At 42.9% G+C, this 16,499-nt stretch overlaps 1 protein-coding gene and 1 non-coding gene across 2 annotated transcripts; both read right to left on the bottom strand.

The window, feature by feature from the left end:
- Positions 1 to 3,663: 3,663 nt before the first annotated feature.
- Positions 3,664 to 4,964, bottom strand: LOC136545896 (peptidyl-prolyl cis-trans isomerase CYP19-3-like). The gene is made up of 2 exons (XM_066537870.1): positions 4,834 to 4,964; positions 3,664 to 4,426 (listed from the first exon to the last, which is right to left on the bottom strand). The coding sequence occupies exon 2, from the start codon at positions 4,395 to 4,397 to the stop codon at positions 3,870 to 3,872; it is 528 nt and encodes a 175-aa protein (XP_066393967.1). The 5' UTR covers positions 4,398 to 4,426; positions 4,834 to 4,964; the 3' UTR covers positions 3,664 to 3,869.
- A 3,173-nt stretch (positions 4,965 to 8,137) lies between these two features.
- Positions 8,138 to 8,246, bottom strand: LOC136547668 (small nucleolar RNA R71). The gene has a single exon (XR_010781631.1). It is a non-coding gene; the product is annotated as a small nucleolar RNA R71 (small nucleolar RNA).
- Between the last annotated feature and the right edge of the window lie 8,253 nt (positions 8,247 to 16,499).

Raw genomic sequence — 16,499 nt, 5'->3', positions numbered from 1 at the left:
TGATTATCTTTGCTACGTGCACTTTTTCACTTTTCCTGCTGTCTGTTTTTCTTCTTGCACAAAGATCACTATGGACACGGGGTCAATACTCGGGTCCTGTTTAGTAGGGTTTCTTTTGGACTCTGGTCTTTCAGAGGAGCTTTAGCAAACGTTTTGTAGGAAAAACCGTTTTTCCAATGAAAATCAGAGAAGTTGGAGCTGTTTTGAGAAGCCACAAATTGTGGCTCCTCTAAAACGGCTTCGGCTCCTCCAGAGGAGTCTTGCTAAGCATCCCCTTAATACCCCCTTCGTCCTAAAATAAGTGTTGTTCTCGTTTTCCGAGGAGTTAAAACTTTAACTTTGACAAAATATATATAAATACATTAATATTTATATGTTTAGATGGTTGGAAAGTAATAGTACTTTTAGATACTTTCTATTTTTATTTTGACAAACAATTAATTTAAGAAAGAAAATTAGTAAAATTAAATTAATGGAGAGAACGTCTCGGCAGAGGCTTCGGTGGTTGTGATCGCAGAGTGGAGGAAACAGCAGAGAAATGTCGCAGAGGTAAGGTCTGGGCAGTGGCGTCCTCGCACCTGCTGCGAGCCATGCTCGCGCTTGTCGTCCTCTTTGCCGTGCAATACTCGTCCCTGCTCTCCTACTCTTTCAGCCTACGACGCCCGTGTGTTTAGATGGAGAGGTGAAAACTTTTAGGTGTCACATCAAATGTGTCAGAAAAATGTCGAAGGGGTTTTTGGATACTAATAAAAAAATAAATTACAGAACCTATCAGAAAACCGCGAGATGAATCTAATGATACTAATTAATCGATCATTAGCACATGTGAGTTACGGTAGCACTTAAGTTTTCATGGGCTAATTAGACTTAAAAGATTCGTCTCACGATTTTACCAAGAACTATGCAATTTGTTTTTTTCGTCTACATTTAGTACTCTATGCATGTGTCCAAACATGCTCTTTTTTACTATAGGAGGTAAAAAAATTTTGGAAACTAAACAGGGCTTATCCTCCTCGCCGCAGTCATGTACGCGAGCGTTGCGTGGAGCGAGAGGTACGGTGCAGCGCCACGCTGCAGCAGGACGGGGCGTCGTCCGTGCTTGTCATCGGTCTCGCGGGCTTCGTGGGCGCTTAGTGGGCATCGGCGTACGACCCCGACATGAAGTAAATACAGTTGTGCGATACATCCCGGCGCTGTTCATGAATACGGGGCGCTGCAACGCCACGTCTGGTTCCTGGAGACACAGAACCTCGTGCTGTCGGTGATGCAGACCTCAAGCACCACTGCCCTATGCCACCAGGTCATAGGAACTAAATGGCTATAGAAGGTGAATAGCCTGTAAAATTTTCATACAATCTCACAAAACACCAGAGCAAAGGTTTATTAGTAAATAAGACGACGCATATGAATCTACTCGCTCTAGCTCTAATTCACCGCAAGCAAGCCTCCTATAGGGCCTGTTCGTTTGAACTTATCGGCTAGAATCTACAGTATTTTTCTCTCACAACAAAACAGCTTCAGCCGGCTTTAATACCAGCCGAACAGACCCATATCTCTAGGTTGTATCACACAAGCACATCAACTACACATTTACACTAGAGAGCTAACTACAACTAGTTACAACTACAAGCTACACAAGCAAACAAGCATTACACAAGTGTACTAATGAATTGAATTATAAGTGTAGAGCTTTATATCAAACTGAGCAAGAAAGATATGAATACCAAGATTTATCCCTGAGGTTTGGTTGATTGGCAGCAACATACGTCTTCGTTGTGGCGAGTCCAAGCTAGGTGATTCATGTGCTAATTGGCATCACACACCAAGCCCACACTATGGGCACCGTAAGAACCACACTAGAGAGGCACTTCAGCAAGCCACACGCAATTTACTAGAGTATCCTTTTGCTTCTCACGAGATAGAATAAAAAACTCTCACAAACCCTTGATTGGGGGCGGATACAACCACTAAATCCCCTCACCAAACACGCTCAGTTGATGGAACACCAAAGGGTCCCTGTTCAGAAGGAGTTCGTGCGTGGAGTAAACTGGGCTCCGGATTCTTGCGACAAAGAAGACGACTACGACGTTGGCCAGATTGTCTGTGGCGATGAGTACTTGGCCGCTATAGGGGAGAGGAAACGATCGACATGCCTGAGAGTGAGGTGCGTTTTGTGGCCGATTCATTTGCCGGCGACACCGAGGTGCCAGACTCCCAAGTGGTCAGAGGTACATGAAACTGCTTTTGAAACTCCAGGACGAAGAATAGGAGGATCTGTTCTCGCTAACAACTCTAGGTAAATGACGATCTTTAGATCATCAGGATAGAACTTTCTTTTTTTCTCTCTAGAACCTGCAAATAGGTGACTGAACTGAATATGCAGACACATGACTAAACTGAGTGTGCAAACACTGATTATTGAAAAAAAAGCACACTGAATAACAGACAATATGTACACTATTGGCTTTCCGACAAAAGACTAACCGGACTACTCTAAAACCAGGCTACAAAGTGCAGGCACTATTGGTTGTCTGACAAATTATACATGAAGCATCACCCATTTTGTTGACCATCGGCTTCTGGTAGTTGCACTCCTGTTGCAGCATCACCTTCATCTCCTTGCTCACCATCGGCTTCAGGTAGTTGCACTCCTATTGCATCATCACCTTCATCTCCTTGCTCACCAAATGTTGCAACACATGAAAAGAAAGAATAAATTCAAAGACAGAAGTAACAGAAGGCAAAATAAAGATATTGGTAGATTTGCACCTTGGCTTCCATCATCCTAAACCATGTCATAATCTCAAGCTCGTGTGCTGGCCCATCATACTCAACGATGTCATCCCAATCTATGGGATACAAATCGCCAGATTCAGGTGGCTGTTCATTCAAATCAATCTCTAATCCAAGCATCTAATCCAGCATGAATTAGAGGTGGAGAAAGAAGATGCGGTGAGGTACCCAGACGTTGTCATCCTCCTTTGACCATGACAAAATTGAAAACGAAATTGAGAAGTGGCACCAATGAAATTTTGATGCACGGATGCTGAGTTTCACAGATGACAGACATCTAATGGGGTTTTGCGGGCGCGGGAAAGAAATTGGGGGAGAAAAAGGGAGCGCACGATTAAGAGCAGCCGCGTGAGGCTGCTGCGTGAGTGCGCGATGCACGGTGCAGGAAACGGAGATTTTAGCGGCGTTAAACAGTGATTTACTCGGAGATACAAAGCGGGCCATCGGTGCACCTCGGTCTCTCGGCTGAAGGTTTAAAACGATGGAGACTACTGAGGCTCCGTTCGGTTTATTGAAACTTAGCTGAATTGACTGAAAAATATTATTATAGTTGAATTATTGTGAAAGAAAACACTGTTCCGACTGAAAAAATAGGCTAAATAGTACAGATTAGAAGGTAAGCTGAACGAGGCCTAAATATTTCCAACGGATGCCGACGTGGTATGAAAAGTCTAAAAGCATTCTTTTTCTAGATAATAGTCATCATGTTCGCTTGATCGTTTCTGTGGCTTATAAACCGACCGATGCTATTTCGTTGTAAGAGAAAAACACTGTACCATAACTTATAAACATGAGTGATACTAAGCGAACAGGGTGCTAAATGTTTCCAACGGATGCCGATGTGGTATAAAAAGTCTGAGCATCATCATAAAACAAATCTAATCTAATCAAATTTATTTATCCGTTCATTTGGCTACATGAAACTCGGCTCAACACCGATGACCGATGGCATGTTCGTTTGGCTGTGACTTGTCGTAACCGATCGTAAATTTCCAGCCGGACTAATATTTCTCACACAATCCAACCAGCAGCAGTACTTCTTCACGATGCAAACGATACAAAAGAGCCATCCCGGCTCAGTCGTCAGCTAGCTGGCCGCAGTCCTCGATGAGTACGGTCTCGGCCGTGGCACCGGACCCAGAGCCGACGGCCTCCATCTTCTGCACGACGGCGTAGCCATCGACCACCTTGCCGAAGACGACGTGCTTGCTGTCAAGCCAGGGCGTCTGCGCGGTGCAGATGAAGAACTGGGAGCCGTTGGTGTTGGGCCCCGCGTTGGCCATAGAGAGCACGCCGGGCCCCGTGTGGCGCAGCTTGAAGTTCTCGTCGGCGAACTTGGCGCCGTAGATGGACTCCCCGCCGGTGCCGTTGCCGCGGGTGAAGTCGCCGCCCTGGCACATGAAGCTGGGGATGATGCGGTGGAAGGCGGAGCCCTTGTAGTGCAGCGGCTTCCCCGACGAGCCCAGGCCATTCTCGCCCGTGCACAGGCAGCGGAAGTTCTCGGCCGTCTTGGGCACCTTGTCGGCGAAGAGCTCCATCACGACGCGGCCGGCCTTGGACTTGCCGATGAGGATGTCGAAGAACACCTTGGGGTTCTTGGCCATGGCGGATGCCTTCTAGGCTTTGCTCTGCTCTGTCAAGCGTCAATGCAAAGGGGAGTGTCGTGTCATCGTCGGAAGCAGGTTAAAGAAAGCATCCGGGAGAAATCAAATCAAAGATTTGCTGTTCATCAAGGGAACCAAAGTGTGCAGCGTCATCCTAAATATGACATGACCAAGAGAGTCCTGGCCTCCACGTAAGGTGGCAGGAGATCATGTCAATCTGAAGTGGAGATGACGAGGACGATTCATATGGCACAAGCTTTGAGCTCAATAGGCCGATTGACGCCTAGAAAGCCTTCGATATGTGCTTACAGTTCGAGATCAAATCTCGGACGAAACGTACACGACAGTAAATTAACTACGAGAAAGGAACAGAGTACCAGAATATCTACCCATCAGATAAGGTGAGGGGAAGGGGAGGAAGGAGACCTTAGCTCACCTCAGCTCAACAGGTCGCCGGTCTTGGAATCTTGGCGGCGCCGGGAAGAAAAGGAGGCGGCGGCGGCTGTGGCTTGTGGGCAGGGGAGGCAAGCAAAGATAAAGGGAAAGGGAGGAGGGGTTTAGGGTTTTTGAGTGAAGAGGAGGTGGGCTTTAATGGGCCGCCATTTTCCTGGGAACAAGCTGAAATTATTTCAGAGAAGGCCCCGATCTAAATCACCCCTTGTTGTAGAGCTCCTGCCCCCTCCCCTAGCATAAATCACCCCTTGTTTGATCAGCCTGGCGCGTAGTAGAGCTCGGAAGTGACGAAGGTCGCTTACCCAGGTTCCGCGAGATCCGGCGCCGTGCTGGCCCAGCCCAACCCCTGTGGGATTCGGTGGACTAAAGCCTCTGGCAAATTCGTTTTTTCCTAAAATATTTTGTCTAATCTAAATAGAAAAATTGCAAAATTATATTACTGCTGCCTGTTGTATCGGAGGAATAAGTTTATATGAGAGTTATTGAGAAAAAAAAGATATTTACAACATTACGGTTCATGGATTTTCCATTTAAGATCATTTTGATACCCAAAAATTGATACATCATTTATTCACACCATTACATAGCACATCTTCAAAAATTATAAATTTTTCATAGTCACGTATGAAGATAAAATTTCTTCAAGAATTGTATTTGATGATGAAATCTACCACCTTTAAGTTCACAATATTTCTATTTGAAGCATACCAAAATAATCGATATAATGTTTTAGATTTCATAATGATCTCAAATGAAATGATCATATAAACTATAAAGTTGTAGATCTCTTTTTGCTCTAAAACTTTCATATTTTTTCTTCATCCGAGCTCATGTACAAGAGTTATGATTTTTTAAGATAACCTGGCAGAAAAAAATGGTAACAGGTATTCTGTCAGTTGAACCAGCGATATGTAATTCCCCACCGCTTCAATTGGCGATACTAGTGTAGTTTTGCAATTTTCTGATTTAGACGGATATTTTGTAAAAGCAAATAAAAAATAAAAAAATATCGCCTCCTGGCATCCTCACGTACCCCCACCCTGCGGCGTGAAAACTAGAGATCAGATAGCCTAGTAGACCTCTTTGTCTTTGTTGACGGTAGTTAACAACCATTATAAATCGTCAATATAACTTATATAAGGGCATGAAAATAATCACCAACATAGGTTTAGGGGTTTAAACTAACAAATTCCATGAGTTTTGATGAATCTATATTTTCAGCAGGGTTTATTCAGAAAACCATCGAGGTGAACCCAAACGTTAGAATTAATCGTGCTTATTCACGACGAAAATAGCTCTAGAAGGTTCCAAAGGACACCAGAGGACTCCACACCGAAGAAGACTATAAGAGGTAGGGCCCACCTGTAGGCCGGCCGGCCCCTGGGGCCTACTAGTCAGCTCCCCGTTGTAATGTTGGTTCTCCACCGCCTTAGGGTTTGCATCTACGCCGTCCTTTCAAGTCGGTTTGATCCGAGGGCTCAAAATAGATGCTACAAACTATATATACCAGCCCCTGCCCCCTCCCCTAGCATTAATAACCCTAATCATCAAGTCATTTGAGAAGACAGAAACCCTAATAATCCTTAGAGCTCCACCATATTTTAGGGCATAGCTAGCAAGGCTAGATCTAGAGGGAGACATGATTCCTGATCGTGTCAAGAGCGTGGCTAGCCCCTTGTATTCTCTTTTGTATCTTTCATTATTCATATATTTGCTACAATTGATTCGACATTGTTCTTAATATTATTCATGTTTCTAGTTATCATGTTCATCGTCTACTTTGATTATATGCTTAGTATAGTTAGATTATCATCATGTTCAAGCATAAGTTCGTATAGCGCTCGCTCCAAAGTACAAGGGGTGAGTGGTCGACATTGTGTAAGCGCGGTGCTTATACGCTATTTACCTGCGGATGCACCCTATATTTTCGGGCCATATGGTAGATCACGGATGTGACACTCTTATTGAGTCCTTTGTAGTCTACTCCCTAAATATAGGACAAGTAGGATCTAATTACGAAGAAAGACAAGCTATGTTCTTAATCTTCCTTAGTAATATCCCTTATGTGTAGATATGAAGTTGATCATAGCCATGGCTACTAAGTTGCACTAATCAACGTATGCTTTGACTTGTAATTAAGAATAACTTAGGAATTATTCCTCTAATTTCTACTTAGTAATGCTAATGCCATAGAAATGAGTACTCTAAGTGATCATTTATCATTACTTATCATATTTATCTCTTGATATACCCCTGTTGTGAGTAGAAGTTTGGTTATGGTTTATCTGTCCATCATATGTATAAGTTATCAATATATTCCAACTACCCGTCCTTCTCTATGGTAAAAATATAAATAACGATACCTGGAATACTCCCGGGTGAAGTGCTACAATGATATAATTATATGTGCGCTTGTAGATCCTTTTCCATTTACATATATATTCTTTCTAGCCACATAAAATACTAAAGTACTTCTTATTATCATTCTAGTAATGATGCTAGGAAGTACCAATCGACATTTCTGGCATCATAGCTAGGGATGATAACTTAGCAAAAGTGATGTTAAGAAATGTCAACAACATTAGGTGGCTATGTAAACAAGTGACAAGTTAATAAATACCAACAAGCATTTCTGGCGTCGTTGTCGTGGAAGGTTGCTAGGCAAAAAGGAATATTGATAAACTTGTACTTATTGATGTGATCAAGGAAAACCATTGACCTCTGCTCAAACAGGCTTACCCTTGTTCTGTCTACTTTTATATCTTATGCAGGGTAATGTATGACCGGTTTTGACCTTCCGACAAACTACGTTGAAGATCCAGAAGCATTAATCAGGAGGACTAGAGCTAAACTCAAGAAAGTTCTAGCTTTAGAATCAAAAGACAACCAGACAAGGCGAAGCTTAACACCAGTCTTTGAAGCCATGGCTGACAAGACCCTCCGTGAGTTCTCTGCTCCAACTACGGCCAACATCCATACTGGACTGTCTATCAACATTGGAGACAATGCTTTTGAGCTCAATCTAGCTCTCATCAACATGGTGCTAGCTAGCCAATTTTGTGGAAAGGCACATGAAGATGCGAGTGCCCATCTTCAACACTTCCTAGAGATTTGCAACACTTTCACCATCAAAGGAGTTTCTAGAGATGCCATATTACTTCGCCTCTTCCCATTTTCACTTTTGGGGAAAGCAAAGCAATGGTTCTATGCCAACAAAGATAGAAATACTACATGGGAGAACTTCTCCACTGCCTTCCTAGCAAAGTTCTTTCCCATAGGCAAGACCAATGCTCTACGTGGAAGAATTTCAAGTTTTCAGTAGCAACATGATGAATCTGTCCTTGAGGCATAGGAACACTTTTAAGACTATATATTAGAATGTCCTCATCATGGGATGGAGAATTGGCTACTCATGTAGACTTTCTACCATGGATTGACAAATAGTACCTGTGAGAATATGAATGCTGCTGCTGGAGGTGCTTTCCTATCACTCACAATCCCAAGTGCAATAGCTCTTATAGAGAAGATGGCCTCCAATCAAGGTTGGAATGAAGAACATCTTTAGACCCACAAGAGATGTAGAGGTATGCATCAACTCAAGGAGGTAAACAAGCTGTCTGCCAAGATGGACTTGCTCATGAAGAAGCTTAAAGACTGAGCTAATGATAAACAAGAAGTTATGCACATTCATGATTCTTGCATGACCTATGAAGAATGTGGAAACACTGGGCATTCCAGGAACAACTAATGGGGACGGGGATCCCGATCTTCCGTCAGGTGATGGTAACTATCGTTGTGGTAGAGAATGACACACCGATCTAGCTTCAGATCGAAAGATCGACCCCTGCAATCTTAGCACCACAGCTCCTCTAGTTATCAACCAAGTCACGGACCAGGTTGACCTCGCCAAGAAGGCAAATCCCTGCCTGCACAATGAAGAACATAAGCAAGAATAAGAAAGAACGCAACCAAATTGCAGATGAAAGATTAATCTCACGAGTTGGGGTCTCACAAACTGAAGAACGATGAAACTGTTTCTTGATAGAATAATCTAAGCAAAACCCAAACCCTAATGGAGGGGCGACGGCTGTTTATGAAGACTCTAGGGTCGTGCAAGACCCCTGGACACGCCCCTAATGGGCTCAAACTCGATACATGGTCCAACGGACCAAAAGACGGTGTCGTAGCACCTTGGCAGATTCTGAATGCTGACTTGTTTTGACGATTCCTATTGATTCCAAATAGCTTTTGATGTGAAACCACTTGGATTGGCTTCCTTATCAAATTAGCTTTCTATCCATATGTGGATCATTGAAAACGGAGTCCGGATGCATCCTGGGCGACCAGTTTAAGGAAGACTGATCCTGGAGGCCAAGGCAGACTCGAATTCGTGTTGGACTGGGCCTCCGGCTTGTGTTGGACGTCCTTGCTGGTCATCATCACCTCCTCCACGTCCTCTTAGTCCCTCTTGACCCTCTCCAATGTTCCTAAGCAAGATAACATCATTAGGTAGTAGTCTATTCTCAAAAGTATGAAAAGGATCGCTTAAGAACGAGCTCACCTGTAAATTGAGTTGACGCATTTGAGCCCGGGTCATTGGACCTTGCATGACGGTTGGAGGATCAGCTGGTACATCCAAAGGAGTGATGTCCTCATCATCCTCCCCTTCTTGAATTGGATTCATCCTCGACTCAAGCTCATCTTCTTCTCTCAAATAAGGTTTCAAATCTGTAATGTTAAATGTGGGACTAACCCCGAACTCGGGTGGCAACTCAAGTTTGTATGCATTATCATTTATTTTCTCAATAATCTTATAAGGACCAGCTGCTCTTGGCATTAATTTAGACTTACGTAGCTCAGGAAATCTATCTTTTCTTAAATGTTACCAAACCAAATCATCCGGTTCAAGTTTAATCTCTTTTCTACCTTTACTACTAGTAATTCTATACTTTTCATTCATGCTTTCAATATTTGCTTTAGTTGTTTCATGCAACTTACGAATAAAATCAGCATGCTCTCTAGCATCACTATGTATTCTCTCAGTGGTAGGTAAAGGCAAAAGATCAATAAGAGCACGGAGGTTAAAACCATACACTACCTGAAAAGGACTTACCTTGGTGGTGGAATGTTTCGCCCTGTTATATGCAAACTCCACATGCGGCAAACACTCTTCCCACATCTTCAAATTGCGCTTCAAAATGGCTCTCAACATGGTGGACAATGTTCGATTCACAACCTCAATTTGCCCATCAGTTTGGGGATGACATGTTGTAGAAAACAGCAGCTTGGTCCCCAATTTATTCCACAACGTGCGCCAAAAATGACTCAAAAATTTTGCATCACGATCTGAAACAATAGTAGAAGGCATACCATGCAAGCGAACAATTTCTTGAAAGAAAAGGTCAGCAATATGAACAGCATCGTCGCTCTTATAACAAGGAATAAAATGTGCCATCTTAGAAAAATGATCAACCACCACAAAAATACTATCCCTCCCCCTCTTAGTCCTTGGTAATCCCAACACAAAATCCATAAATATATCTGCCCAAGGAGTAAAAGGAACAGGAAGAGGCATATACAAACCATATGGGTTCAATCGCGACTTAGCTTTTTGACATGTGGCACACCGAGCCATGTACCGCTCCACATCATGCCTCATCCTAGGCCAAAAGAAGTGTGTGGACAGCACCTCCTCCGTCTTCTTGGCACCAAAATGTCCCATCAATCCATCTCTATGTGCCTCCTGCAACAACAAAAGATAAACGGAACCAACTGGAATGCATAGGCAGTTAGCTCTAAACAAAAACCCATCGCTGATCATAAACTTATTCCATGTGCGTCCCTCTCTATAATTAAGCAACACATCCTTAAAATCAGGATCAAGCGCATATTGTTCTTTAATGGATTGAAGACCAAAAATCTGGCAATCAAGTTGAGACAGCAATGTATATCTTCTAGACAAAGCATCAGCAATCACATTATCCTTCCCTTTCTTGTGTTTGATAATATAAGGAAAAGACTCAATAAATTCAACCCATTTAGCATGCCTATGATTCAGATTATTTTGAGAGCGAAGATACTTAAGCGATTCATGATCAGAATGAATAACAAATTCTTTAGGCCACAAATAATGACACCACGTCTCTAAAGAACGGATAAGTGCATACAATTCTTTATCATATGTGGAATAATTAAGAACAGGACCATGTAATTTTTCACTAAAGTAAGCAATAGGTTTACCATCTTGCATCAAAACACCACTAATGCCAACTCCACTAGCATCACATTCTAGCTCAAAAGTCTTACCAAAATTTGGAAGTTGCAGCAATGGTGCATGTGTAAGCTTGTCCTTCAAAGTGTCAAAGGACTCCTCATGTGCCTCTCCCTAATGAAACACCACTCCTTTCTTCGTCAACTCATGCAATGGGGCAGCAATGGTGCTGAAATCTTTGACGAAGTGGTGGTAGAATCCTGCAAGACCAAGAAAACTCCTCACCTGTGTGACGGTTTGGGGAACCGGCCAACTCTTTATGGCTTCAATTTTCATCTCGTCCACCTCAATTTCCTATGGAGTTACAACATAGCCAAGAAAAGAAACTCGATCCATGCAAAAGATGCACTTCTCAAGGTTACCAAATAAACGTGCATCACGTAAGACATTAAAAACAGCACGTAAGTGATCCATATGTTCATCAAAAGACTTGCTGTAAATCAATATATCATCAAAGTAAACTACCATAAAATGACCAATAAAAAATCTTAAAACCTCATTCATTAAGCGCATGAAAGTGCTAGGTGCATTTGTCAGACCAAAAGGCATAACTAACCACTCATACAACCCGAATTTGGTTTTAAATGCAGTTTTCCATTCATCTCCAAGTTTCATTCTAATCTGGTGGTAGCCACTTCGCAAGTCAATCTTAGTGAAAATTATAGAACCACACAACTCATCAAGCATGTCGTCTAGCCTAGGAATAGGATGACGATACTGAATAGTAATATTATTGATGGCTCTACAATCAACACACATACGCCAACTTCCATCTTTCTTAGGAACCAAAAGTACAGGAACGACACAAGGACTAAGGCTTTCACGTACATACCCGCGGTCCAAAAAGTCTTGGACTTGCCACTGAATTTCCTTAGTCTCCTCAGGATTGGTTCGATATGTAGCTCGGTTGGGCAAGGTCACTCCCGGAATCAAATCGATTTGATGCTGTATCCCTCTCATAGGTGGCAGCCCTGGGGGTATCTCAGCTGGAAAAATGTCCTCATACTCCTGCAAAAGGTTAGTGATAGCAGGAGGTACCGAGCTAACAATATTATCAAGTGAAAACATAGCTCGTTTGCATACCAAAGCATAGCAAATATCATCATCAAAAATTTCAGCAAAGTCACATTTTGTTGCAAGCATAACACCACCCTTCAATTTAATCCCCTCAGCCTTAGAAATAGATGTAGACTTATCCTTTTTAGGTGGGAAAATAGAATTAGCAACTTGCTGATTTTCAGATTGAACATCATTCAAACTAGCAACGCGTTCTCTATCAGCTTGTACAATTTGAGCAGGGGTCAAAGGTACCAAAGTAATTTTCTTTCCTTTATGCACAAAAGTGTATTTATTACTTCTACCATGGTGTGTAGCATCATTATCATGTTCCCAAGGATGACCCAATAAAAGTGAACAAGCTTGCATAGGTACCACATCACAATCAACAGAATCAGCATAAGAACCAATAGAAAATAAAACTCTGCAAGTTTGTATTACCTTTGCTTTACCAGAATCATTTAGCCACTGAATATGATATGGACGTGGGTGTGGGCGTGTGGTCAAGCTAAGCTTCTTGACCAAATCAGAACTCACCAAATTGTTGCAGCTACCTCCATCAATAATGACACGTGCTTGATGGTCGCTGATGACGAAGAAAATCTGGAACAAGTTATGGCGTTGTAGCTTCTTAGGTTGCTGGACTTGTGAGCTGAGCACCCGCTGTACAATAATGCTCCTATAGGATGCCGTGGCCTCATCACCAAGGACTTCGCCGTCCTCCTCATCTGCATCTTGGTCTTCTTCATCCTCAATGTCAGATGTGCTGATGTAACCATCTTCTGTAGCAATATATGCCCGCTGACTTGGGCAGTCCTTCTGCACATGGCCAATGCCATGGCAGCGGTGGCACTGAATACTCGAAGTGCGTCCTGTCGATGCAACGGATGAGGAACTCTTGGTAGGCACCTGCAAAGAATTTTTACCTGAATCTGAAGGTCATGCGGGAGGTGTCTTAGGTGTAGCGGAAACTCCAGAGGCTATTGGTCGCTTGCTCACTGGTGGAGGCATCCGAAAAGTGGTTGGCTTGGTCAACCCCGAAGATGGTGTCGAGCGTGGCGTGTATGTGCTGGTGCTGGCCTTGCTCTTGCCCTGCTGTTCACGCCCCTACAATTCCTTTTCTGCAAGCATAACAAACTGAAACAACTGGTTGACAGTGTTAAATTTTTTATAATCAACAATGTCCTAAATGTCATGCCTCAAACTAGAATAAAAATGATAAATGGCATCTTCGTTTCCCTCTACAACACTACAGCGCATCAATCCCTTTTGGAGCTCACCATAGTAATCCTATACAGATTTATCTCCTTGTTCTAAACGCATCAATTTCTTACGTAAGTCTCTATGATAAGAAGGAGGAACAAAACGATCATGCATAGCTACCTTAAGTTCTTCCTATGTACCAGGTAAAGCATCCTGTGCAGCTAGCCCATTCCACCAAATAATGGCAAAATCCTTAAACTCACTAGTAGCTTGTCTAACTCTATGCTGCTTAGGTACAAGGTGGGCACTAAACTTTTGTTCTACCATCATCTCCCAATCAAGATATCCCTCAGCATCATAATGACCCAAAAAAGATGATATTGTGAACTTAATCTTAGCATAAGGATCATCAGGCACACAGTGATTATTACCTTGATGGTGGTGGTGGTGGACTCCACCCATACCTATCGTGTTGCGGCAAAGACGTTGCCGTAATCTCTCTTGTCGGATAGCTGCTCGACCTATGTTTCCAGTGGCATCATGCACCGTGTCTTGACCATTGGTGTTGCTGCTGGAAATGTTGTTGTTGCCCGCCACAAAGGTTTCCAACTCAGTAACCTTGTCGGTTAGCGTGGAAATTCGCTTGTCCAATCTCTCCATGCTATTGCCAATGTTGAGTTTAATGAGTGCGTCAGTGATGGCCTTCCTGACGGCCTTATTCATCTTTTTTTGGGCATCCTCTACAACAGCTTGTAGTTGCTCTTGGCTAACACACTCGCTGAAACCCTTAGGATTGTTATCTGCAGTCTGTTCACCTCCTACCATTGAAAACACAAAAACAAGAACAAACAGGTGAAAGTTATCCCAACCAAATGACTACGTGGTTGTAGTGGTGTCACTTTTCACAGCAAGTGGAAGCGTCTTACCAAGCTCTTACCAAGTTCTTACCAATGCAAGCAGTGAGCGGTACAACCGGCGGCTGATTCGTGATACCTGTGAGATAGTGGTACTGAGATTGCAAGGCCCTTTGTCTGTACTGATCTAAAGAATTTGTGGAGCTTGAAAGGCAAACAAAGAGTAATATGTATATCTAGCACACAAGTCAGTAATAGAAAGTAATACTGAATTATAGTCTAAAGTACTTGTTCTCGTTGCTGGTCTAAAGTGTTGCAAGTACCAGGTTGTGACAAAAGTATGATGGATAGTAAGGTGATAGGTATGAGAAAAACAAGTATAGTGGATGAAAACAGCAACACAAACAAGGAACTAGACAGCACATGTAAACACAGCTCACTTTAGGCTTCTCTATATGCTCCTCTAGATATTGTTCCTCTTTTGTCCCTCTCTTTTTTTCTATTTTTTGGGCTGTCGTTGTTTTTTAGGAAATTTTGACTTTTTTATTTTATTTTTTTGATATTTTTCCTTTACTTAGGAGCACAAAAGCAGTAACCACAGAAAATATGAGCTCAAACAAGTGTAAGACGTGGCCTGTGGAATTTTCAGAAAACTGGATGAAAATTGACAAAAACCTTATGACCACGAAACAAGGATCTTGTGACCACTTTTTGGGCAATCTAAAAATTCCGAACCTCAACACGACAAGGATGGATGGATCCGAAATTTTTTTCTGATCGATTTGCATATATAGAATGTCGAAAACGGAGTTCGTATGCGAAAACTGGACCAGTTTTAAGAATTGGCTCCGAATTAGAGGACAAAACGGGAACAATGTGTGCAAAATTGGTCACAACAGCCAAGATTTGATGGAAACGATGGGGGAAAACACACGAACTGGACTCTAACATGACCTAACCAGCAACAAGACCTCGACCAGGACACAAACTCAACACGACGAACTCTGAAACTGAAATATGCAAAGGCTACGGCGCGGAAGGTTCTAGGATAGGAAATAAAAGTATGGCACTGGACTATAGGACGAATGCGAAACTCTCAAACTAGGGAATAAAAGTAAACCTGACGGTATACCTTAGCTCTGATTACCACTTAATGGGGATGGAGATCTCGATCTTCCGTCAGGTGATGGTAACTATCGTTGTGGCGGAGAATGACACACCGATCCGGCTTCAGATCGAAAGATCGAACCCTGCAATCTTAGCACCACAGCTCCTCTGGTTATCAACCAAGTCACGGACCAGGTTGACCTCGCCAAGAAGGCTAATCCCTGCCTGCACAACGAAGAACACAAGCAAGAACAAGAAAGAACGCTACCAAATTACAGATGAAAGATTAATCTTACGAGTTGGGGTCTCACAAACCGAAGAACGGCAAAACTGTTTCTTGACAGAATAATCTAAGCAAAACCCAAACCCTAATGGAGGGGCGGCAGCTATTTATGAAGACTCTAGGGTTGTGCAAGACCCCTGGATGCGCCCCTAATGGGCCCAAACTCGATACATGGTCCAACGGACCAAAAGACGGTGTTGCAGCACCCTGGCAGATTCTGGATGCTGAATTGTGTTGATGATTCCTATTGATTCTGAACAACTTTTGATGTGAAACCACTTGGATTGGCTTCCTTATCAAATTAGCTTTCCATCCATTTGTGGATCATCAAAAACAGAGTCCGGATGCGTCCTGGGCGATCAGTTTAAGGTAGACTGGTCCTGGAGGCCGAGGCAGACTCGAATTCATGTTGGACTGGGCCTCCAGCTTGTGTTGGACGTCCTTGCTGGTCATCATCACCTCCTCCATGTCCTCTTAGTCCCTCTTGACCCTCTCCAATGTTCCTAAGCAAGATAACATCATTAGGTATTAGTCTATTCTCAAAAGTATAAAAAGGATCGCTTAAGAATGAGCTCACCTGTAAATTGAGTTGACGCATTCGAGCCCGGGTCATTGGACCTTGCATGATGGTTGGAGGATCAGCTGGTACATCCAAAGGAGTGATGTCCTCATCAACAACTATCCTGAAACCCATGAGGATGTGAACTTCATCAACAATAACAACTATTGTCCTCAATAGAATCAAGGATGGAATCAGCAACAAATGCCCAACTACCAAGGTAACTATCAAAGTAATAATTACAATAATTTCAATAATCAACCACCCTTGAGAGAACTAATTTCTAGCCAAGCTAAAATTATGGAGGGCTTATCTA

The sequence above is a fragment of the Miscanthus floridulus genome, chromosome 3 (assembly GCF_019320115.1).
Source record: "Miscanthus floridulus cultivar M001 chromosome 3, ASM1932011v1, whole genome shotgun sequence".
NCBI classification, from domain to species: Eukaryota; Viridiplantae; Streptophyta; class Magnoliopsida; order Poales; family Poaceae; genus Miscanthus; species Miscanthus floridulus.
This window is presented reverse-complemented; position numbering and strand designations above follow the sequence as displayed.